General features: G+C 43.6%; 1 protein-coding gene across 3 annotated transcripts in view; it reads left to right on the top strand.

The window, feature by feature from the left end:
* The first annotated feature begins 1,628 nt into the window (after positions 1-1,628).
* LOC122811240 (cytoglobin-1-like) overlaps positions 1,629-26,117 on the top strand; it is a 344,163-nt gene continuing 319,674 nt past the window's right edge. Inside the window, exons 1-4 of one of the 3 annotated variants that reach the window (XM_044082967.1) lie at positions 1,629-1,789; positions 2,661-2,910; positions 6,580-6,681; positions 7,255-7,423. In XM_044082967.1, the coding sequence (XP_043938902.1) occupies positions 1,695-1,789; positions 2,661-2,910; positions 6,580-6,633 (399 nt within the window). In that variant the 5' untranslated portion in view covers positions 1,629-1,694 and the 3' untranslated portion in view covers positions 6,634-6,681; positions 7,255-7,423. Of the gene's footprint in view, positions 1,790-2,660; positions 2,911-6,579; positions 6,682-7,254; positions 7,424-26,117 lie in introns of those variants that run through there. The other 2 variants (XM_044082958.1, XM_044082950.1) reach the window with 2 other exon arrangements.

The raw sequence follows: 26,117 nt of genomic DNA, 5'->3' as shown, positions 1-26,117 counted from the left end.
AGACAGCTTGGGATGCAGTCCTGTCCCATAGAGGCTTTGTTTTCTTTTGCCTCAGACGAGGCTTTAATGAACTGCTATTTGGGTATGTGGAGTGGGGAGAAGTTGTGGGCAAGGTTTGTGATAAGTTTGGAGGGGATAAGGGGGCATACCTCTCAACTGTAAAGGTTTTTGCAGAATGTCCAGCTTTTTGCCTCATATTTTTGCTGTTTTTTTTAAATTGTGGTTTTCTGGCAAATAATTCAGGACTAAAGTCAGAAACTAATGCCTCACGTTTGAATTTCAGACTTCATATCCTTCAGAAAATTAATACTAATGCATAACATGTTATCCTGTCCACTTTCTAAGTTTGTAAGAGCAATATTTAAAAAGTGTCTCCTATTTTAGCCGCCCCATTATGTGTCTTTGTCCAGATTTCTTGCTCTAACTGTTTGAGGGGTATTTAAGGGAGTAAAATTTTCACTAAATCTGTCCGCTACTAGGTTTGCAATCTTTGTGGTATTAGTGTGCGTGATACCATTAATCACTCATTTGGCAAATGTTTGAGTCCTACCTTTTAGGGTATGGACATAGTTGTAAAAGGCCTTATGATTATAATTGGTTGTGATTGCTAAATATTTCCTCAAAGTTACCCTTAGAAGACATGACATGTTGCCTTTTTTATTTGCTGAGGCTGAGGAGTGTGCTTTTCTATTGTTGGAGACTTGCAACTTTTTGCATTTGTTGCAAAGTTTTTTTGGAAAATTTGCTATATTCCCACAAGATTGATGTTATTGTTTGTGAAACATGATTAACAAACAATGACTGGAAACCAGTTCTGTCAGACTATAAATGTTTTTACAGTAACAGATTTTCTAACAAAAAAAATCAGGTGGAGGTGATATGTTACGGATAAAAGATAGTTATGAGACCTGTGATTATTACATGTGTAATGATAACACCAACACTATACACTATGTAACTGTGACAATAAAGACAACCGTGGAACATATAACAATTGCTAGAGTGTATAGACCACAAAAGTCAAACACTGATAACCTAAAGGAATTTATACATTTCTTGCATGAAACACAGGAGGGAAGAATAATATTAGCTGGGGACATAAATTTACCAGAAACAGACTGGAATAATATTTATTCAACATTAGTAAGAAAATTATTCTCAATGTATCTTCAGAACAACAATTGCTTCAGGTTGTAAATAAAAAAAAGAAACTGTTCTGAAATCTGATGGAAATTGTAGCCAACAGTAAAATATGTCTGTTTTTCAGAGTTGCAGTCATTGACCCAATGCTTATTACAAAATTAGGAGGTAACATTTTCTTAATCACCAGAAGTCTCATCACTGCTTAATATTACCCTTTAACAGACTTACCATACATAACTGTTCTCTTTCAATCTGCATCCCCAGAGTAGGGAGCTGAGGTACCATCTGCCCCACCCCTTTCTCATACAGCTTGCAATCTGACTGGGAAGGTGGTACTATAGACCATATGTATAGCAAACGTGTTTGGTGCTGAAAGGGTTAAACTTCCTTTACCTGACTAATGACAGTTACCTATTTCTGCAGGTTTGACAGCTCATTGGAGAAGTACTATGGTAATTATATAAATACCTCCAGCTAGGCATTGTCTGCTTCATAGTTTTAGAAGGATTTGTTTGAAGTTTGTTTCTGGTTTTCAATTTAAGTGAACAAAAATGGTTTTGGCTGCTGATGATGTTCAGAAAGCTAGAGGTGTTTGGGAGAAATTTTATGTAAATGCTGAGGATAATGGAGCAATTGTATTAAGCAGGTAATTTTTTTAATGAACTGAAACTTGAAGGTATGCTTCAGTTTTTGTTGTTGATCCTGTGTATTTAAAAACATCCTGATTTATACTTCTCAATCTAAGAATTTTAGGCCGAGCTAAAAATAATGGGAGTAAAGGAAAGTGTGGGCATTTTTAAACATTAGGTTAATTGACTTACAAAGCAATCTAGGAGGCATAATTGGGGAAATGTCTTCACCTACCAGCAAAAGTTAAGAAATGGCACTAACCTAAGTCATATTCTTGTCCTAGTTATTTCATTTGATAGCCTAAGGATATGATGGATGGCTTATTACCCCCACCCAGAACTCAACTCATGAGACTAGTGATAATTAACTCCATAGTCTAATCTCTATTTTTGTCATAGTGTCTGCCATTAACATGCCTTCTGGTCCTTATGTATACTGAATTTAACTTGGTAACCCCCCCCCCCCGAACATGGTTAAGAATTTGTTGGGGATGGAGAGGTGCATGAAGCTCCTGTAATGGTATAATTCATTAGTACTAGGTGCAGGAACTAATTATGGCCTAGTGGAGTGTGCAGGTGCATATACCTGTCTGTGTGGTTCACAGTTGCTGACACTGTTTTTTAAATACCAATCCCTAGTCCCTGCTCCAGACTTATTGGGTGTGCTTGTGCATGCTCTTCTCACCCTCTGTGTCTCATATGTTTGAGCTGTTAAGTGAATCTGGCTTGCCTGAACTGTAAGAAGGGCTTTTGCCTTGTACTTTAGTATTAACATAACTCTTGCTACTGTGGATGTTGCTTCAATTGAATGTTATGTCATTTAAAATAAAGAATACTAATATATATTCATTTATTTATATATATCTCTAATCTCTTGTTTTCCTCTAGAATGTTCAAAGAGCACCCACATACTCTGAGCTACTTCACAAACTTCAAAGAACTACAGTCCACTGCAGGAACTGCATCAGTTATAGAACTTGAAGGCCTATCAGAAGTTCGCACCCATGGCAAGAAAGTTTTGTCTGCTCTGAATGATATGGTACAGCAAGTGGACAACATGGATGCTTTAAAAGCTATTATTGAGCCTTTAGGCAAGAAGCATGCTGTGGAACTGAAAGTGGATGTAAAGGAATTTGAAGTAAGTTGTGTCTGTTCTATAGCAAATAAAATCTTCATGAGAATTAATAATTTTGGGGGTGACTAGTCCTTTACTGTAGGAGACAATGCAGCTAAAATTCATATTAATAGTAAGATTAAATGTGAGTGTTACTGTTAGTTTTGATCCTGTTTGTGTGGCATCTCCAGTGTCTTGGTTAATGTCTTGATGTGCTTCTTGACAGCAGAATAACACCCTCAAACATTGCATTCCCTATTGGTGTTGGGAAAACATGTTCCCCACAGACTAGAGGAAGACTTATCACCCAGGCTGACTCTAATGGGTGCTCAAGGATGTCCTTGTAATATGCAAAGCTGAACTATTCCAGAAACCACTGTAATACTTGTTGTTTTGCTAATGTAGTTCTCAAAGGTGCTTCCTCCTGCATAGCTTCTATTTAGGTTCAGTGTCAAGTTATACAGAGCATGAATGGCAAGAAAAGTTCCCAGAGCCTCTAGATGGAGTGGCTGTGGATTACAGCCTGTTGAAGTAGACTTAAGGGTATTGAACTTGCCACCTACCTGCTCAGATATTGGAGGGTACCCCCAATGTTTCCTTAAACATTTTGCTTTCAGCTTCTCAATTTCCAGTATTAGGATACATAAAGTAAATAGTATTAGCATTTGAGTTTCCTCTAAATTGAACACTTAATTACCTTTTAATGAGGGAAGGTTGAAGTTGTCCAGTAATCTAACAAATCCGGTCTGATTAGCAGGGGTGAGAGTAGCAAAGTGAGAATTAACTTCCTACCAGACATACCACTGAAGGTGGATTCTACTAAGTGGACTTCAGCCGGTACACCTACCAAAATAAAAGGCAGTGGTACTAGGTGATCTGTTTCTGCTTGATGCATGTAAGCATCTATTGAAGCTTGGGATGCACTGTGGGACAGATGTGAAGCCAATCGCCCATCTGTGGCATTTGTCCATTACCTCTAGGTTCTGTAATGATTCTGTGCCATACAGTAGTACTACTGTTCACTGTTTTGTCCCCTACATTTCATCTTTGTCATTCCTCTGTCATGCAGCTCATTCTGGCTTGCCTTGTCAACCATTCCTCCCAGGTACTTGAAGCTGTCAACTTGCACCACTATTTCTACCGGTATCCATTATCTGCTTCTGATTTCCCATTGGCTGCCATTGTAACCCTTGGTATGTACTCCTTCATTCCATGTGCCCTCAAATAATGGAGGAATTGAAAGCTAACTTCATGGCTCATTCTGCCTCAAATGTCAATTCTGCATGCAGCAACTTTGATCTGCTCCCTCCAACCACTTTTCTGAACCTGTTCATCACCAGCATGAACAGCAATGTGCTCAAATGACACTGAAGGCACACTCCCACTTGCATTGCTGATTCCAAACACTGTACTGGAGTCATTGGGTCATCAAATACTGCAAGCCATGTACAACCATAGCTATGTACAATCATGTTCCAACACCATAGTTTTGCTCAAACTGACTTCAGACTTTGTTGCTTTCCAGTTTTAGGAAATCCCAATTGAGATAAAATGATGTAAACTTAACAGAAGAAATTATTTGGACTTTGTGCACAATTTTTTCTACCCTGGATTGCCTTGGAGACCTCAATGGCACACTTGTGGGCAGTACGACAGCTCTGTGACAAGTGCAATGGATATTGTGAGCTGGTAACTACTTGATTAACGGAGAACCTGTGTATCTTGGGCATTTGTGTTAGTGGAGTTAACCACTAACAAATGTGGAATAGTGCAACTTGTACTGGGACTATCCAAACTTTACTGGAATAGCTGTAATGTCTACTACAGGATAAGTGTTTGCAAGGAAACCCATTTTATATGAAATGTTTTTCCTTGATGTGAGTTTTGGCCATAAGTGTATGTAGTATAAACATGTTTGTGCAAGTTGTCAGTTTCAAGCCCCAAATGTACTTCAGGGGAGTTAGAAAAGTCACTTGACAATGCTTTGTGTCAGTAAAAAGGCACCATAAGCTGTCTCAGAATTCAGTGTGTCTGTTATGCTGAGAATTGCAAAATTTCAAGACCTGCAAAATGTCTATAGAGGCCAAAAAGTAAATAGCATGTCAGCCAGAAGGGATTGGCTGAGTTAATGATGAGCACACCTTGTTTGTACTCTAGGTGACCTTGCAAGTAGCTAGAAATTGGCTTGCTTTGCTGGGAGTTCTGCTTACACTGAGACTCAGACAAGGGTACACCTCTGCTTGTATATGTGCCCCACAGTGCCATTGTTTAGTTAAATTCAAGCATTAACATAGAGGTTCATAGATTAGTACTAGACTAAGTAGACCTTGTGGGCCATTTTAAGCCTAGCCAATTGCCCTATGTGAGAATCAAACCCTGCACCTTGTGTCTGTAAGGTAAATACCTTGACCATTATGCCAACCTCCCACCCCAAAAAATCTAAATCTTAATCTCTGTAAAGCTGTTTCCAGTGTTGAGACTCAAACCTTGCACCTTGTGGTTGAAAGGCATACACCTTAACCACTGTACCATTTGACCTTTCAGGTAGTTGGATTGGTTGGAAGGTTTAATGCTTGAATTGTCTGGCTAACATCCAAGTAAAGCTACATATTCTTGATGGATATTTGCTTGCTGGAGAGGGTGGTGAATCTGACTCTAGTATGCATGGTATTTGAAATGTTAACAAGGCTTGAAGGTTTGTATGTTGGATATATTGTGGCCTTAAAGTGGGAGTTAAACATGTCAAATGTGAAATCTGAACAGATAGTGGCACTCCAGTGGCCACGTGTCTAGAATGAGGATTTGACTTGTGTGTAGTGTACATACAGGGCATTCCACTATAGCCCTGTGGACACAGTGCCTCTCAATTTTAAGATCTCCCTTCATTGGACTTGTACTGACTTTGGTTTAGACTAGGGTGACTATTCCCCTTCATGAGATTTGTCGCTCCCACCTTGCATTTAAGAAGACTCAAAGGCAAGTTGTGCAATTGGTGTTGGGTGTGACCCATCCTCTTTCCAAGGGGCTGAATACTGCCTAGCAAGGACTAGGTCCAATAACATTCTGGTTCAAAATGTTGTTTGGTGGTGGAGCAGATAGCTACCACTGTCCAGATGTGATTTATCTACAGCAATACCATGCAAGTACTTCAGCAATACCATGCAAGTACTAGTGGTTGGAGGCTTTGAATCTGCATTATCAGAAGATGAAGAATAAGGAAAGTCAGTCATAAGGGCACTTAAGAAAACCTTGGAGTCTGTTGCTAGGGCATAGAGAAACCCTGCTTTGCCTTGTTTAACAACTTGAAGTTCATCACATGGTTTACTACAGTGTTCTGTACTGTAGTAACTGAGGTAAGCCCACAATTCCAGTAACCTGGTTCTCTTGCATGAACTAAGTTTCAAGTAGTGTGGTATGGGGACTACACCAGTGTGGCCAAAAAGTGAGCTGTCAATCAGATGGGGGATGTAAGCAAAAAATGCCAGTGATCTCCCAGCTGGGTGATTCAGTGTAACAAACTACTGAAACAGTCTAGCTGTTCACTTTACCATCTCTTGTGGCTATGGTGTGGTGAGATGAGCTGTTTTAAGATGCCCAGTAAACTGTGGCAGGTCATATCAGACGACCAACAGAGTTATTTATGTCCATCTCTGTGATCTTGCTCATGCATAATCATACCTTGTCCCTCCACAGGTTCTACAAAAGTACACATCCACAAGTTGGATCCTCTTATTTACAATAAAATGAAGCAAATATCTGGAAATTCAGGCAGTCCTCTTGTCATACAATGATGGGGTAAAATGCACGTTTGTGTTTAAATACTATTTTCCGGGACTGTTCTGCAGGTGGTGAATCAGTGCATTACCCTGGTAAAAAGTACTGCCCCTTACTAAACACCCATGAGTGAAAGCTGATGGCTGTATGAGGGTGCCCCTCAGCTGGCCTAAGTAGAGGGCAGCAACACAAGCTGATGTCAGTTTCTAGTGCACCACAGCAGCTCATGCCTACAGCATGAGGCTGGCATTAAGGGTGGCATAATTTCCCAACACTCATCTACAACTGACTCCGCACATTCTGAGGGCTCCGTGGTAGTATGCTGAGGTGTAACATGAAACACTGACCATAGATGCCTCACCCTTTGCTAATTTGGAACCTTCACTGATGTTTCAGGGTGGAAGCTTGGTGCTCTCCATGTCGGACTTCAATACACTAACCTGAGCCACCAAACAAATCAAATAACCAATTTCCTTTTCTAACAAGACTGTCGTACTGACATTTTGTTCCATTGTTTTGCTAATATAACTAATTTTGTATGAATTCGTACACTAGAGCTTTTAACCATTTTTTTTTTCCATTGTCTTTTTTCAGATACTTTGTGCAATTCTGGTGGAACTCATGGCTGAAAAATGTGGCGAAGATGCCAAGACAGACTTCAAAAAAGTGACAGATGTTGTGTGTGAACAAATCAAGTCTACTTATTGAGACTGCTGCAGTTGATACACAAATGGATAATAAAATAATGAAACCTCAAACTTGAGTGGTGGTTAAAGTACAAACATTTTTTTTTTTGTTAAGCTGAGTAAAGACACCAGAATATTTGACCATATACCTTCCCATAGGTAGCTACAAGAGTAGTTTACTGGCATGGTATGTAATATTATGAAGATCAAACCTCCCAATAAGTATTGCAGTTTTTACTGATGACATTTGGGATAGTTCCAGACACTTCTATTCTAAAGCTGTGCATAGAATGTAGTACTGGCTATTAAGTTTGATCTCTGCTGCATATCTGAAGCTTGGAGCTTACTAGATTCTATTTGCCTTCAGAATGGACTAAAATTAGTCTTCATGGAGCAGATTAAACTTGGTAGCTCAAATTTAGGAGCTGGCCTCGTACCTCTCTGGACAAAGCCAAAAATGGGGATCTACCAAACATAATGCTGGGTGGAGAAGGAACAAGAATAGATGGTAATTTAAGAACATCACTTAACCTGTTTTTCTCAGGTTTGGCATTGGCAATCAGTTTGTCCAACTAAAACACCTGTCCTTGTTATGCAACTACAGTCTGTTTTTTGTCAGAAAACTGCAATATGTTTTATTGAACAGACCAGAAATGGTGAATCTGGATAGTTTAGGAACATGTTTGGCCCAATCCCTCAAGGTGGCAGGGATAGTGGTTTACAGTAAAAGTGGTTCAGTTTGGTCACCATCTAGTGATTTTAAATAACTAGCCTCCCATAACAGCACCAAGTATTTAACTGAACTGTTACTCGTTAAGCATATCTTGATGTCATTATTCCCAAAGGACAATGCCATCCAACTGTCTGACATGAGCACACGCCCCAGTCTGCAATAGATAAATTGTCCTTAAATTCACCACTGCAGCATTAATAGCTTATGGCTTCACATCAGTGAAGCCCATTATCCAGCCAGTTTACCAAAGTGTACCGTAAGGTATGGTGAATATTGCCCAACAGCTTCTCATAGTGCAGGGCTTAAAGGTAACATTCTGACCTGTTACCAGTCCAAACTGTCAGTCTGCCTCCATCCTTTTAAATTTCAATTCCTGTTTAAGTCCTTACTACAGATAAATACTAGTTGGGGGGGGGGGGTTGTTCCATAAGGACAGGGTGTCCTTATGTACTATGCCCAAGGTGGTTAAGTGACTTAAGTCTGCTTAGTTTTTCCCTCCACAATCTTGACAGTGAGAGGGAGCTACATAACTTAGAGATGCATAGATTGTCCAATAAAATCTGAGCCATCAAAACTATGATCAGATGTTCTTCGTTTTCCATTGCTGCAGTCCTTACTATTGGGGTATAGTCCGCGTCCAGTCGGCCCGAATACCAGAGTATAAGGCTGACGTCGGTCAGGGCGCATTAGACTGACGCCAGTACGCCAGGGTACTAATGCGCATGACCGACGTCATATCCTCAGTCTTTTTTGCCGCATGGTCCGATGCAGAAGCAGTTTTGCGAGTGCAGGTTGGCGTTCTGAAATATTTCCGAAACCGGAGTTTCAGACCGAAACAGAGTTGGCTAAGTACCCGTTGGGGAACATTTTGGTTTTTCTTGCCTCAGTATTTTACCGGATGTCAGAAAAAGTGAATAACTGTATTTCTTGTGGGAAACAGATACCTCATAGGGATTACCATACCTTGTGTATACCTTGTTTAGGGCCTGAGCACGACGTTGTTGGTTGCCGCTCTTGTGCTAGGTTTAACAAACGCACTATTAAGAGGAGGTTAGACTGTGCCAGGTTAGTGTTTGGGAAGCGTTGTAATTATAAAATGCCGCCGGATGCTCCGACGCCGCTTCGGCCCAAGAAGCGCAAGGACAAAACAGTGAAGCCTAGGGTTGATGAACCGCAGTCCCGGACGCCGGTTCTTTAGAAGGCTCAGTGGAGCCAGAGGTTTTGCCAGGAGTTTCCATGGAGTCTCAGGCAGAAACTTTACTGTTACAGGATGTGCCTTCTCAGGAGGTAGGCCAGGCTGAGGGGCTTCTCAGGTAACTGTTCTTCCCTCTCTTCCCAAGGTAGTTAGAGCCTCTCCTTCTGTTGCCAAAACTTCTTTGAGAGGTAGGCCTAGTTCAGCTTCAGTGGGGCTTCTCCTAGCATTTCGGGTTCTGTACCTAAGAAACATATGCTTAAAATGGCAGAAGATTTGATTACTATGATTAGAGGTTCTATGCCCCGCCTGATAAGAGGCCTAGGGTGGAACCGAGTTTGATAGTTTTGAACAGTGTTCAGAGGCTTCAGTGTCTTCTGGAAGACTTGCAGGAGTATCCTACTTATTCTGATTCTGATGTGGATGATTCCACTCCTACAGCTTCTCCTCCTGAGGATTTCTCATTTTCAGAGACTCTGCATTCCATGAGGGAGCACTTTAAATGGGAAGGCCAGGATTACTCTGATTCCAGGAAAAGGCTTAGGGAATTCTTGTTTTGCCCCAGCATAGGCCCTTAGCTATTCCTCCTGTGTTGAATGTGGTGGAAGATGTTTTTGCAGAGGCTTCCCTGAATCCTGACTCTTTGCCTCCTGCTCCTGTTAAGCCTGATAGGTATTATAGGGTGCCCGAAGCTCATAAGTATTTGTTTAAGAGTCCTAGGGCGGACCCAGAAACTATTTCTCAAGGGCCTAAAGGTGTTAAGGCTTCTGTGGTTAAAAATCCTGTTCCCACTGATAAAGAGGCAAGGGCCTTGGATAGGTGGGGAAAGAAAGTGTATACTTCCACTCTAGCCATGAGAGCGTTGAATTGTCAGTTTCACATGCTAAAATATCAGAATTATCTCCTTTCACAATTAAAATCTAAGGTGGATGCTTTGGCGGAAGGTATTGAGTGTAAAGAGTTGCTGGACTTGGTTCATGTGTCTGAGCAAGTGGGTAAGCATTCTTTGCAATGTGGTTTTGATGCTGTACAGGCCTCCTCGAGGGTGGCTGCTACTAGTTCTGTTCTTCGCAGGCATGCCTGGTTGAAGGACCAGAATTTAGCTGAGCATGTTAAGACAAGGATTTTGGATGCTCCTTTACAGTCTGATGTGTTGTTTGGATCGCCTGTGGAAGCAGTTTTAAAGAAAATGGAGGACAAAGCTAAGTCTATGCAAACTGTTAAAGATTTCTTGCAGGTGCAGCCACCGAAGTTTAGTAGAAATTGGCCTGCTAAGGGGTGGACATATCCTGCTTATGATTCCCAGTCTAGGGGTAGGTCTAGACGTGGTAGGGGCAGGGCTCAAGGTTCTTTAGGCCTAGAACAGGAGTTCACCTGCTCAGACTTCTGGTGAGGGCAGGGGTCAGTCCTTTCGTAAACAGACCCAATGACCTGTCTTTTCAGCTGCCAGTAGATTCTCGCCTGGCAGCTCCTTTGGGAGGAAGACTGTCTCTTTTCAAAGAAAATTGGGATTTAATTACTCAAGACAAATGGGTGTTGGATATCATTCACCACGGTTACAGATTTTATTTCCATACAATGCCCCTTTCAAAGGCATGCCAGACGTTCCTCCTCCACAAAGAAAGGAGGCTCACAAGCAAGTTTCTCAGTTACTCCAGATGGGGCCATTCAGCCAGTCCCTGTATCAGAAAGGGGCCTAGGATTTTATTCTCGCCTGTTCCTAGTACCAAAGAAGGGGAACACGTGGAGACCAATTTTGGATTTATCTCTCCTCAACACTTTTCTGGACATTCCCAAGTTCAAGATGTTGACGTTACAACAGCTTTTACCTCTGCTGGGCAAAGATCACTGGATGGTAACTTTAGATCTCAAGGAAGCTTACCTTCATGTGCCTATAAGGCTAAGTTGCAGGAAGTATCTGCGGTTTCGAGCTGGAAATTCTCATTATCAGTTCTCTGCATTGCCCTTTGGCTTATCTACTGCGCCCAGAGTATTCACAAAGGTTCTGGCTCCAGTGATAGCTTACTTCAGGCTTCAAGGAATTCAAATCTATCCTTACTTGGACGACTGCCTGATTCTGGCTCAAGAAAAGGAAGACCTTCTACAGCATCTGGAATATGTTATAGCAGTGCTAAGATGCCTAGGGTATTCTGTGAACGAAATAAAGTCCAGTCTAGTACCCTCTCAAGACATGTGCTTTCTGGGTGTGAGACTGAATACAGCAGCCCAGATGGCCTTCTTAACCCCGGACAAACAAGAGTCTGTCACTTTACTTCCATCAACTATCTCATCAGTCCGTGCTGACTGCAAGGACAGTCCTTCAAGCATTAGGGTTCATGGCATCTTGTATTCTGGTGCTTCCCAATGCCAAACTGCATATGAGGAAGCTACAATGGTATCTCAAAATGTATGGACACAGCACTGCCAGGATTTGGACACTGTCATTCAAATAATACCTTGCCTTCAAAAGAATTCTTGTGGTGGGCTCAGGAATGTCACCTAAACAAGGGACTCTGTGACCCGCCAGAGGCAAGTCAGATTTTAACGACAGATGCCTCGGACATTGCTTGGGGAGCTCATCTAAATGGAAAGTGGATACAAGACAAGTGGCCTGCCAGACTACAGCATCTACATATCAACATGAAGGAGATGTTAGCAGTCCAGTTTGCATTAATGGCTTTCAAGGAGTTACTTCTTCCAGGGCAGGTGTTGATTCTAACAGACAACACAACTGTCATGTGGTACATCAACAAGCAAGGGGAACACATTCTTATCCTCTATGCAGGCAAGCAATGATTTTATGGGAGACTGCGCTAAGCTTGCAACTAACTCTTCAGGCAAGGTTTCTGCCAGGAGCACAGAACTCCTTAGCAGATGTGTTAAGCAGACAAATCATGGATCCCCACGAGTGGAAACTGGATCTTCATGTATTTCAGAAATTGACAGTGTCATGGGGAACTCCAGACATAGATCTGTTCGCTTCTCCACTAAACCACCAGCTGCCAAAGTATTGCACAAAGGGGTTTCATCACACAGCTTGGAAAGTGGATGCTCTGTCTTTCAGTTGGAAAAACCTTCATGTGTATGCCTTTCCACCTCTGCCTCTTCTTCCAAAGGTACTATTAAAGGTCAGACAAGACAGGCCAAGGATGATTTTGATAGCTCCAGATTGGCCTCGCAACACTGGTACCCACTACTACGGAGTCTAGTAAAGAAGCCTCCATGGCCTTTACCTCTGATTCCTCATCTGTTATCTCAGAAGGACGGTCATCTGCTCAATGTCAAGCTTCACTCTCTTCATCTAACAGCCTGGCATATTCTGTGTTGAAACACAGCAGGTCTCAACTTCCTCAACAAGTTTTAAATGTGATTATGGAAGCTAGAAGACCTAGTACAAGGAGAGTGTACGCAGAAAAATGGAAGAGATTTTTATTTTGGAGTACAGCAAAGAATTTGGAGATTTCTGAGCCTAATTTGAGTGTGGCTCTTCAATATCTTACTGAGTTATTGGACAAAGGTTTGTCCTTCTCTTCCATTAAGATTCATGCTGCAGCAATTTCAGCTCACTATGATTGTGACCCACCTTTGTTTTCGCATCCTTTGTTCAAGCAGTTTCTTAGAGGGGCAAAGAATATAAGACCCCCCAGAGCTCCTACTCCTGCTTGGGATCTCAATTTTGTGTTGGAAAACTTACTCTACAACCTTTTGAGCCTGCAGCTACTGCTGAATTGAAATACTTGTCATGGAAGACTGCTTTTCTGTTGGCTATTACTTCTGCAAGAAGGGTGTCTGAGTTGCAGGCCCTTATGGCAGTAGAGCCCTTTTTGATTTTCCATAAGGATAGGGTATCATTACGTACTAATCCTTCCTTTATGCCTAAGGTGGTTTCTAGTGTGGCTTTAAACCAAACTATTCATTTGCCTACATTTTATGCAGACCCTCAAAATAAAGGGGAAAAGATTTTGCACACTTTAGATGTACACAGGCAATTGCGTTATTTAAGCAGGACTAAGGATTTTAGGCAGTCTCAGCAGTTGTTTGTTTCTTTTGCTTTGAGTTCACAGGGCAAGCCTGTGTCAAAACAAACTATTTCTAGGTGGATTGGCTTTTGCATTGCATTTTGTTATTCCCATCATGGCAAGGAGATTCCAGCTGGGATTAGGCCTCATTCCACTAGGGCTACTGCCACTTCAACAGCATTTCTAAGGGGTGGCAACTAAGGAAATTTTGGAAGCAGCTACTTGGAGTTCAGTGCATACTTTCTCTAAGCATTATCACCTTCCTATCTACTCTAAGTCTAGGGCTGGTTTTGCCACAGCTGTTTTGCAAGGCATGTTGTCAGCTCCTACTTCTTTATGATTTGCCAGCCTGCCTTACCTCTTCTTTGGGATTCTACCCAATAGTAAGGACTGCAGCAATGGAAAACGAAGAACATAGTACAGTTTTGTACCTACCATAAATGTAGATGTTCGAGGATTCCATTGCTGCAGTCCAATTTACCCTCCCTCCTTCGCCTCTGTGGTTAGGGGTGGTTGTGTAGGTGAGTTTACATGCTTATATTTTTGTATATATTCTTGTATATATTGTACATGTTTTTGGTGCAGGTATTTTGGGACTTGTCTTTTTAGGGTCTTCTGACATCTGGGGCAAGAAAAGACTGAGGATATGACGTCGGTCATGCGCATTAGTACCCTGACGTACTGACGTCAGTCTAATGCGCCCTGACCGACGTCAGCCTTATACTCTGGTATTCGGGCCGACTGGACGCGGACTATACCCCAATAGTAAGGACTGCAGCAATGGAATCCTCGAACATCTACATTTATGGTAGGTACAAAACTGTACTTTTCCTGTCATCCTAGGTCATGAAGATTGACAGTTTCCAAACCATTTCTATTTGAATTTCAAAGGTTATTTAGTTTTGTTGCAATTTACATGGTGAGACTTCTGTTAACTGCTAATTCTGCTAGAGCTGTCTCTTCTGTTGCTTTTTCAAGGGCTTGTACATTGTTTCAATTCTGGAAGCAGCTAGTTGGATGTCTGTGCAGACTTCAAACATTACAAGCTGGATGGTGTCTAAATGCCCTTATCTTTACCACTGCAGTATTTAACTGCTCCCTCTAGTGTGTTTGGGGATTTTTTATGTGCAGGTTCTCCTTGGCCTGTTATGTGGGCAATAAGTTATGCGGATGGTATGCCTGACTCAGAGAGGGGTGTTAGGTGACATTCAGCATACCTTAAAGCAACAGGCTTAGGATGACTGGCTTTGCAGCAGGAAATCCCTATATTGCAGTAGTGAAAGAAAGGGCCACTACAGTTATGATTTTAACTACTTCACACACACTGCCAATACATCTCCTCCCTTTGACTTGTGCAAGACACTCCTTCTTTGAAGCATTTCACTCAAACCTCAAATGTGTGACATTACCAAAATCAAACTAAGAGATCAGGCCTGGAACAAATGGCGAACTACTAAGGCACCTCTAGATCGCATTAAATTCCAAGAACTTAGAAATTCAACAAAAAAAGACTCCACCCTAGATAAAAAGAACTACTTCTGTCCCCTCCAAGAGAAACACCAGAACAATCCAAAGAAGTTTTGGGCAGGCTTAAACAACCTCCTCCACTCAGGGAAAGCGACTACTCCCACCCCAGAAACACTTATTGGAAAAAACCCAGAAGAGGTCGCTAATACTTTTTAACTCCTTTTTCACTGAGACCATTCAGACCCTGGCTAATCAACTTCCCCATCCTTCCTCCCCTCCAACTAAGGTTAATGATGAATCTCTACCCTTCTTTACTCTCCAGCCAGCTCCCACCTCCTATATTAGATCACTACTGAAGAAACTTAAACCAACCACCCTGTCGGCCGACTGACTCCCAGCTGAATACCTACAAATAGCAGCAGATGTCATAGCATATCCCATCTCAATTCTAATTAACTGAACTATAACTGAGGCCACTATCCCCTCCATTTGGAAAGTTGCCCATGTCATCCCACTTCATAAGGGTGGCATCTCTACTGACCCATCAAACTATAGACCTATAGCAATACTGTCGCCAATAGCCAAAATCTTGGAAAGATGTGTTCATAAACAACTCCTTAGCCATCTCACCCTAGATAATCTACTGTCCAAATCTCAGCATGGTTTCAGACCCCACCATAGTACAACCACCGCCCTACTCTCATTTACCGACTCAATCAATAAAAACCGCAATAACAAAAAAATTTCCTCAGCCCTCTTTCTTGACTTGTCAAAAGCCTTTGACATGGTCAACCACCAACTACTGCTTCACACTCTTGAAACCTTATACCTTGATTACCCGGCTCTTAACTGGTTCAAAGCTTACCTCTCTGGAAGACAACAGGCAGTTCGATGGGAAAATAAGATCTCTCAACTATTGCCAAATACCATAGGGGTCCCCAAGGCTCCGTACTTGGTCCTCTTCTCTTCTCTGTATTCATAAATGACCTTTACTCAGTCATCCCTAAGGCCACCTGCATCCAGTATGCAGATGATTCCACATTGATTTGCTCGGATATCTCCCTCCCTGACCTACAAGTAACAACCCAAAACTGTTTTACCATAGTTGAAAAGTGGCTCTCAGAACGGAAACTCATTCTAAATCCAAAAAAAAAACCAAGTTACTATTATTTTTCCCACCTCAGTTAGTCCATCAGTCCAACTTACAGCCCAATCCAATAATTGTCCATTCTTCGTGCAATCTATTAATGGTACCATGATTGAGCCTGTTACCAACACTAAACTATTAGGAGTCACTATTGATAGTAGGCTTAGATTTGATATGCATATCAGTCAAACCATAAAGACTGTAAATAAGAAACTTGGTTCCTTGTATAGAATTAAAAACTTCCTAACCCCTACTGCCAAGCTAACCATCTCCCGTACGCATTTACTTTCCACATTACTGTATGCCTCTCCTGTGCTTTCATTCCTTAACAAAAGTGAGATCAATAAACTCTCTGCTGCCTATAATCACATCGCCAGATTTGTAGTAGGAGGTCCTTACAGAACTCATCACTGCATTAACCTAAGGAAACTTGATTGGCTAGAATTACCCAATCTTCTCAAATTAAACCAACTCGCAGAAGCGTTTAAAATTAAGCAACCGGATAAAACCCCCTCCTTGCAAAATCTTCTGACTCCATACTCTAATCTTAGCTGTCTTCGCTCCTCACATAAGTCCTGGTCCAAACCATCAAATCCAACAACTCTGCCGGAGAAGCCCTCTTTGCCAACTCTATAGGTAAAGTCTGGAATTCCCTCCCCAATAACTTAAGACTTACTACATCCCAATATCTATTCAAAAATAATCTTAAACAATTTTTTAAAGAACATTGGCTGTGCCCATGTAACAACCCAGACTAGTTCTCTCTTACACCCTACTAGTAGTATTCTCCACCTGTTTGACTAGGTTTTTTTTTTTCGTCCCCTTAGTCTAAATAATTTGTAAGCTCACACCCACTAATTCCACCACTGGTACTTATGAAGTCAAGCTCCCCATTGCCTGACTTGACTCTAAGTAATGGGATATCAACCTAGAATATCAACTACAATGTATCTAAAACAATTGTGAAGTATTTTTGTGTATCTCTAATTCTGTTTATGTATATCTCGAATTTTATTTACTTGCATTAGGTAGTGTACTTTATCTGCATATAAATGAAAGTGTAACTTTTTCCTCTGTGGAGCTTTTCTCCCCGGGCCTCCGCTGAAAATGGACATGTATCCAGTCGGACCATCCCGGTCAACAAATGTAAAATAAATAAATAAATTTAGTCTCCAAGATGGCAGTAATGCCAGCATAAGAAACCCTGGCAGTGATCTCGCTTGCACTTTGGTGCAGTGAGTCCCTATTCAAAGGAAAGGAATGATTGCACTTGTCTGCCAACTTGTAATGCAAGGGTAGATCATCTGGGATTGTGACTTTTTTTTTTTCTTTCTGAGAAGTGGGCAGGGTGAGAGGCTTATGCAGGTTTCTGTGTATACTTTTGGAATAGTGGCCCAAGTCTGCCCTCAGCCTTCTATGGCTCAAGGCTTTTAGAACTGCCCAATGTAGGACCGTTAGTCCTGGACACCTCAAAGGATTTGTGGAGGCAAGCATGCCCTTGGGCATGTGGATATTCTGTTGGCCACTAGGGACATGGTTCATTCCTCAAATGCCTTATTCCTTGGGTGGCTTGCATAGTCTCAGACTACTTCCATGACTGCATGCTTGACTTGGCTCTTTCCCTCTCACTAGTTAACTGTACAGCAGGGATAATCAATGGGCTGAGCTGGTAAGGGTGACTGGTTACCCAAACACTTGTTTAAAGTCTATCTTGGAGGCAACACTATATGCTCTGCCACAATCATGTGGGTACCTGCTTGGAGTGGAAAAAGTGGGGTGTTATCTGATGCATTACACAATTCTTACCTTCCATGTTTGGACCCTATGGGGAGAGGGAGTAGTGGTTATAGGGGTAGAATTGATGCTGCTATGTCTAGTGTACCTCGTCAGGGTCCCAGTGAGTAATGGGAATGGCTGTGAGGGGAGAACAAGACTAATGAGGGAACCCTCTGCTGTGAGTGTGTGAACTAGCTGCTATCAAAAAAAAAGAAAATCAGAATCCCATCAAGCTATATGCTCAAGAGACCTGAACCTCAGGACTGAAATAAATAGGACATGCTGGAGTGACAGATCCATAACCCAGAGGCTCCCCCCACTCTTGGGTAAACTCCCACTCTAGGTTAGCCAGAGTCCCTCACTGACTCTCCAAGAAGAATCTTGATGAGTGGATGGGAGGTTATAGGTTTACCCTGGGTATCACTTCTGTCACTGTTAGCCATAGGCACAGTATACTAACCATGAAAAATGTAATGGCAAGCCCCACTTACAATGTGCGTTGAAAGCCAAACACACTCTGGCTAGGATTATAAATGCCCTAGGGCAGCTAGCCTAGTATGAACCTATGAACAGAATCACACACACCAAGTAGTACAACTGTGGAGTAATGTTTGCCAATGTCCACCCAAGTTGGTGAATACACAGCAATGTTGGACAAGCCTGGTTTAAGAACACCATAGCTGAACACAATGCAAGATGCTTGCCCAACTGGCCCTTAACTAGTCTGGTCTGCTCAGTATGAGCATTTACAGCAGTGATGGGACTCAAACCCATGATACTGTGAACCATAATGAAAGTACTGAACCAGTACACCATGACAGTATTGCAGTGTTCAGCCAGTATGAGAGAATGTTGCCAAGTCTTTGCAAACTATCCCATGGAAGCCCTGCAAGCACAGCATAATCCCTGTTGAGTTATGACACAAAGGTGTCTGGCAGTAAGAACACAACATGATTTCCAACACGCACAGTATTAATGTAAATAATGGTCCTGTTCACACACAACCACAAATGTAGTGGACTTTCAGATCACAACATATGGAAAGGTCACACTGGGCATGCTCACACACTTGGATAAATGAGACACATGTCAGGCTACAAACCATGGAAAGCCTGAACTGGGCATGCTCACACACTTAGGCCATGTCTGAGTATAGCAGTCAGTCACACATCTGGCAGTTGTATGTGTTAAGCCAGGAACCTCCCACAATCCAGCAATCCACCCTGTGCACACAGTTAAATGACAACAGACACATATATTAATATACCGGAACCCTGTCATGATCAAACATGTTACCACACGTTCACAAACTGTGAAAGCTATGGCAATAAAGACCTGCAAACAGTAGCAGCAACTAATATTGTGCATCCCAAACAAACATAGGTGCAGAGGTGAATACTAGGCTGTCTGCCCTGGGGAATTCATAAGCCTAGGCAGAGTGTATTTGGCGTCTGCCTCCCCAGTAGAGTAGCCTACTGTGCCTCTGTAAATTGCAATTTCCCATCCACGCGGCTGTTTTTTGCTGGAAGAGGGCTGGTGAGGGGCTATGTCTAACTTTAATGGGGATTCAATTCCAGAGTGAGGGGTGCCTGTGAGTAATGAATCTGTCCCTGCAGCATGTCCTATTTATGTTTGTGCTGAGGATTACATCCCTGGAGTGTGTAGCTGTAAGGGTCTTGGATGTTATGAGGTGGAGCATGTCCATTACTTCTGGGTTTGAAATGGCTGTGTATGTCAGGCATAGATTACCTCTGAGTAGGTGTTAAGCAACTGAGTAGAGCTGGAGATCCTTTAGCTGAGCTGCATAGGACATCTGTGTGTAGCCCATGATCCTCTTTGGGAGGTACTGTTGTGTTCACTGTAGTTGCCACAGGTGTTGGGTAAGGTACACCCCAAAAGGGGCATTGTAGTCAAACATGGTCCTGATGAGTGAGTAGTAGAGGGCCACAATGACCTCACATGATCTACATGCAAACACCCATGTGAGAAGGAGGGCTATACAAAGTTCTTAGCAATGACTCTGTCAATGTGATTAGCAAAGGAGAGGTTATGATCTATCTGGGTCTGTGGGATATTTCTCTGTTATGTAGTAGCTTCCTCCTTCTGTTGTACAGCTTTAGGAGTCATGGTTTTATGTGGGATAGCATGATCAATGCATACCTGCAGCTGCTCATACAATGCGTTTGTAAAGAATTCTGCAGATTGGTCTGTATTAACCTCCAGAACGGGGCCTCTGAAGTATTCCACCCCCAGTCTTCACAAGTGCAAAGTCTGCTTTTGAGAAATTTTTTAGAGTGATTTCCTTGGCTGTGTATGGGGACGTGATAGGGATGTCCAGGGAAAGTTGATCATGGTCTGATCTTAACAATGACAGTTCTATCTCTGGTGTGGAACATTGAGTCCCCATGTTGGTGATGATCAGGTCCAATGTATTCCCCCTAGTGGGTGTGGTGATTGGTTGTGCTATAGCACATGGATTCACAAATTCCAGTGGCTGTAGGGTGATGTTGAGGGCTTGAGTAGTATCCCCAGTCAATATTTGTGTACCTGAAGTCAACCACTATAATGGTGTGTGTGAAGACCTTCATATCTGACACTGTTCCCAGGAAAGCCAAGTGTGGTTCCTGGGTATGGGTGGGTGGTCTGAACTACACACCAAACCAAAAGGCAGTTTTGCACAATGGTAGGTGTATATGTATGGCCTGTCATGCTTAGTGCAGTGGGACCAACCCATAGGTGTGTGTATCTGTGATGTATATGGCTACACCCCCTACTTGTGTTCTGTGTCAAGTCCTGTGGTCACAAAGCATGGTATAGAACATAACCTGGCAGTGCCAGTGTGCATATGTGACCCTGAACTAGGTTTCTGTGAATGCACAGATATTGTTATCCCCCATACTTGAGGGATAGTTAAAGATGTACATTCTTCTTTGGAAAGACTGATGATGTCAGCACCCTATAAATACAGCAGGAATAAGGGAAATCATCCAGTAATGCGAATAGCGCGCTGTGCTAATGCGTCTGTCTCAAGTATCATAACATAGTTAGGTGTGGGTTTGAATCCTGTGAATGGTGTGTGTGTGTGTGTGTGTGTGTGTGTGTGCTAATGCGTCTATCTCAAGTATCATAACCTAGTTAGGTAGGGGTTTGAATCCTACAAATGCCATGTGTGCGTTTGCCACACAGTTTGTGAATGTGTTGTGTGTTTTGCTTTCATTATTGTATGACATATAATAACAGTAATTGCCATGCACACATCAGGTATGTGTTTGCCACATACAGTTATGTACCTGTGACCTATAATAGTTCCTATGTGTGAAGCCTGCCCCATATGAATACAGTTGTTACCTTTGCCGCCATGTGCCGCAGCTTACCAGACCTTAGGCCATACATGTATGTTGGTGACAAAGCAAGCTACTGCAGTGATCTGTGTCCTAGGCCAACTATGTGGCACACACACATGAAAGCTTTGATAGATTAATGTGGGTGACAGTTCATTTCTGCAGTATATGTCAGACATGTTAAAACACAGCAAAGTCTGTGAGTGATGGTCATCCAGTGTAGGTGTATGGCAAATGTTGCCAATATGCATAGAGACACCTTCTTGTTTAGGTGATACACATAGGGACTGCAGAATACCTTTGAAAATATGAATATCACAGGATAGACAAGATAACACCTGTCCACATGTACACACCATTACCTGTTCTACATGATGGGTGCTACCACCTACATGGTAATGTTGGAATACTATGTTAACTACATGCCGATGACAATGCCACAGTAGTGTTACAGCAATATACCATGACTTGGACAACAGGTATCTGTCAGTATGATACCCTTGTGGTGGTTAGGTGTGTCATGTGTAGAATGCATTGTAGGCCACTGTATGTATTTGCAGTCATGGATGGACATATCCATAGTGTGTTCTCATGTACATGAGACTGCTATATGCCAAAGGGTATTGTTCCCAGGGATGTGTGGGGCTCAGTAACAATGGCTACTGGTATAGTGTAGTACTGCAGGGATATCACTGACACCAGGTTCCTACGTCTGTGTATCAGTTGGGGACACAACATGTAATGATCACTGAATGTCAGGCTATGTAAGCTGTGTATACTACCAGAATGCAGACTATTGACATGTGGAAACCGTATCCCCCCACAGCATACTGTCAAACCATGTCATGTTCCATGCTGACCATGTTCACAAATGTACACCTGCAAAGCAAATCGGTGATGCAGACATCACACATGTATTGTCCACACCCCAACAGATGCAGGCACAGGTACACACAACAGCCATGTGGCACATGTGCAGACAGTACACTTTGGGAATTAACACTGGTGTATACAAAACTGCAATGACAAACATAGTTAATGCATCATGCATGCTCGAATCTACCCACAGCAATATCATTACACTGTACTGTTAACAACATGATAATACTACAGTGCTATGTAGTCACCCTGTGCATCAGTACCATGCTATCCTGTTCCAGAATCAATGTTACAGATGGCAGGAGGTGGCACAGTTTCATCCTATGCAAAGGGTGTGTACTTGGTTTGCCAGAGTCTGCCATTGACACATCCAATCGACATGTATGTGTGTGCGTGTTAGTGAGGGACAACAGTACATGATGGGGCAATGTTGCTGCGATGTGTGTGTATGTGTTAGCCCTAGGTGTTAGCATTATGTGTGTGTGTATGCATGCACACAGCTCTACCATGTGGCTGCCATATACGGGTGTTTGTGGACAGCCACAGAATGTACCTGCCAGGTCATACAGGTCACTGTCTCTGGCCACGGATATGGTACCTGTGCCTGGCAGGGGTGCTATGGACAGTATCAGGTACAAAGCCAGACTGGGTACTGTCATCAGAAGCAGTGGGATGTTGACTGGACACATGTCCCTGCTGGGACTGTCCAGAGCCACGTGCATGTGGTCTTCTAGGACGGTGTAATGACAACACAGACCCAGCATTGCTGGGGCTGGTACTGGCACTATGGGAGCGGCTGCGGGTTTGTTGTTGTCTGCAATGACTGGCAGCTGACAATGTTGCTGGCAGATGTCCACGTCGACGCCGCAACCATCCTGCACTGTCCTGGCTCCTGGACATGTGGTTGTGGAACAGATCTAATGTGTCCCCCCCAACGTCTATCAATGACCTTGCTGATGTTACGGATGGCAGACACAACATCACGCATAGTGTCATTCATAGCAGTGTGATGTGCTCTAAGCTCCCTCAGACCCTGTCTGGTGTATCGTTCCCTATGTGCCTGTGCCTGCATTATAGCCTGGAACATAGCTGAGGTTGATAGACCTCTGTGGGCACGTCTGACAGGGGCAGTACGACCACGGATGCTGCCACGAGAACCCCTGGACATCTGCCTGTGTGGTAACATGTCAGGAATCTGGCCATGGCTGCTGTGAGGGGATGCATGTGCCAATGATACCACACTACCCTGGTCAATGCCCACTGTATGCTTTCCCTCGGCTAAGGACATTGGTGACAATGGATGTATCGGCAGGATGACTGTGCGCATTGATGGGGTTGACTGCTGTGTACTGTCAATTGGATGACCAATGACAGACCCTGTCACACCTCCCTGTGCCATTACACATGTATCATCATTAGCACTATCCCCAGCAGTGGCTTCAGGTTCCCTGCTGCACTCCACCAGAGCAACATCAGAACCTGTGAGAGGAAGATAGGAAACACAGTTTACAAATGTGTACACGATATTAGCACACAGGCGCACATGCACACATGCGCACATGCATACAGGCCCACATGCACACATGCATGCAGGTGCACATGCACACTTGCACACATGCACACAGGTGCACATGCAAACAGGCACACATGCACACATGCACACAGGCGCACATGCAGACATGCGCACATGCACACAGGTGCAAATGCACACAGGCGTACATGCACACATGCACACGTGCACACAAGCACACAGGCAGACATGCACACATGCACACTTGCACGCAGGTGCACATGCACACATGCGCACATGCACACATGCGCACATGCACACAAGCGCAGATGCACACATGCACACAGGCGCACATGCAGACATACGCACATGCACACAGGCACACATGCACACAGGTGTACAAGCACACAGGCGCACATGAACACATGCACACAGGCACACATGCACACATGCACACAGGTGCACATGCGCACAGGCACACATGCACACATGACATTGGTGACAATGGATGTATCGGCAGGATGACTGTGCACATTGATGGGGTTGACTGCTGTGTACTGTCAATTGGATGACCAATGACACACCCTGTCACACCTCCCTGTGCCATTACACATGTATCAACATTAGCACTATCCCCAGCAGTGGCTTCAGGTTCCCTGCTGCACTCCACCAGAGCAACATCAGAACCTGTGAGAGGAAGATAGGAAACAGTTTACAAATGTGTACATGATATTATCACACAGGCACACATGCACACATGCGCACATGCACACATGCATGCAGGTGCACATGCACACTTGCACACATGCACACAGGTGCACATGCAAACAGGCACGCATGCACACAGGCGCACATGCAGACATGTGCACATGCACACATGCACACAGGCGCACATGCACACATGCACACAGGTGCACATGCACACAGGCACACATGCACACAAGCGCACATGCACACATGCACACATGCACACAGGCGCACATGCACACAGGTGCACATGCACACAGGCACACATGGCACATGAACACAGGCATACATGCACACAGGCGCACATGAACACATGCACACATGCACCCATGCAAACATGCACACAGGCGCACATGCGCATATGCACACATGCACACAGGTGCACAGGCGCACATGCACACAGGCACACATGCACACATGCGCACATGCATACAGGCACACATGCACACAGGCGCACATGAACACATGCACATATGCACACAGGCAGACAGGTGCACATGCATACAGGCACACATGCACACAGGTGCACATGCTGTCCCTCAGCTAAGGACATTGGTGACAATGGATGTATCGGCAGGATGACTGTGCGCATTGATGGGGTTGACTGCTGTGTACTGTCAATTGCATGACCAATGACACACCCTGTCACACATCCCTGTGCCATTACACATGTATCATCATTAGCAGTATCCCCAGCAGTGGCTTCAGGTTCCCTGCTGCACTCCACCATAGCAACATCAGAACCTGTGAGAGGAAGATAGGAAACACAGTTTACAAATGTGTACATGATATTAGCACACAGGCACACATGCACACATGCGCACATGCACACATGCATGCAGGTGCACATGCACACTTGCACACAGGTGCACATGCGCACAGGCACACATGCACACAGGCGCACATGCAGCCATGCACATGTGCACATGCACATATGCATACATGCATGCATGCACGCAGGTGCACATGCACACATGTGCACAGGCACACAGGCTCACATGCACACCTGTGCACATGCACACAGGCACACATGCACACAGGCGCACCTGCACACAGGTGCACATGCACACAGGCGCACATGCAGACATGTGCACATGCACACGTGCACACATGCATGCATGTGCACATGCACACATGTGCACGTGCACACATGCACAGAGGCACACATGCACACAGGTGCACATGTACACAGGTGCACATGTACACAGGCACACATGCATGCATGCACACAGGCGCACATGCATACAGGCACACTCCTCAGTACAGCAGATACAAACACAGACACACCTGCAATCCAACGCATACACAATACTGTTTTAGGGTGGGTGACCGTTTCACAAGGAAAAACATCACTGCACACATGTCAGCATGCAGGTTATGTGTTGCACAGGAACATGCAGTGCAAGTGTAGACAGCCCTTGTTAATAACAGTATACATGTACCTGATGCTTGTGTCTAGTTCACTGATTGTCTCCACCCTGGGACACAATGTGTACAAGGACATAACAATGTTGTGCAACTGTTACAAGCTGTGGGTGCATAGATTTGCACACACACACACACACACACACACACACACACACACACACAAAACACATGACAGTGCTACACAATAACAGCTATGTGTACTTTTGTGGTCAGTGGAACTGGATGTGGTGTAGTAACATGAGCCTTAATCAACATGCTTCTTGTGGTCAGTCAACAATAATAATGTGTGCCAGACAGGCAGCTAGCATGTTGTACCTGAAGTGCAGTAACATGACTACATCCACAATTACACAGCCACTTGTTACATGGGTGTGTAAGGTGGCCAATAATGAGCATTGCCTAATATGAATGTATTATTTGTTCCAGACTGTTGTTCAAAGACATGATAGGCCTCTACCCCTCAGGTATATTATGTGTGCTGCGTAGATAAGTGGGATGCTGAAGGCTGGCCATACAGCAGATGTCATAATTG

Source organism: Protopterus annectens, chromosome 1.part1 (genome assembly GCF_019279795.1).
Source record: "Protopterus annectens isolate FY-2018-M chromosome 1.part1, PAN1.0, whole genome shotgun sequence".
Classification (NCBI taxonomy): domain Eukaryota; kingdom Metazoa; phylum Chordata; order Ceratodontiformes; family Protopteridae; genus Protopterus; species Protopterus annectens.
This window is presented reverse-complemented; position numbering and strand designations above follow the sequence as displayed.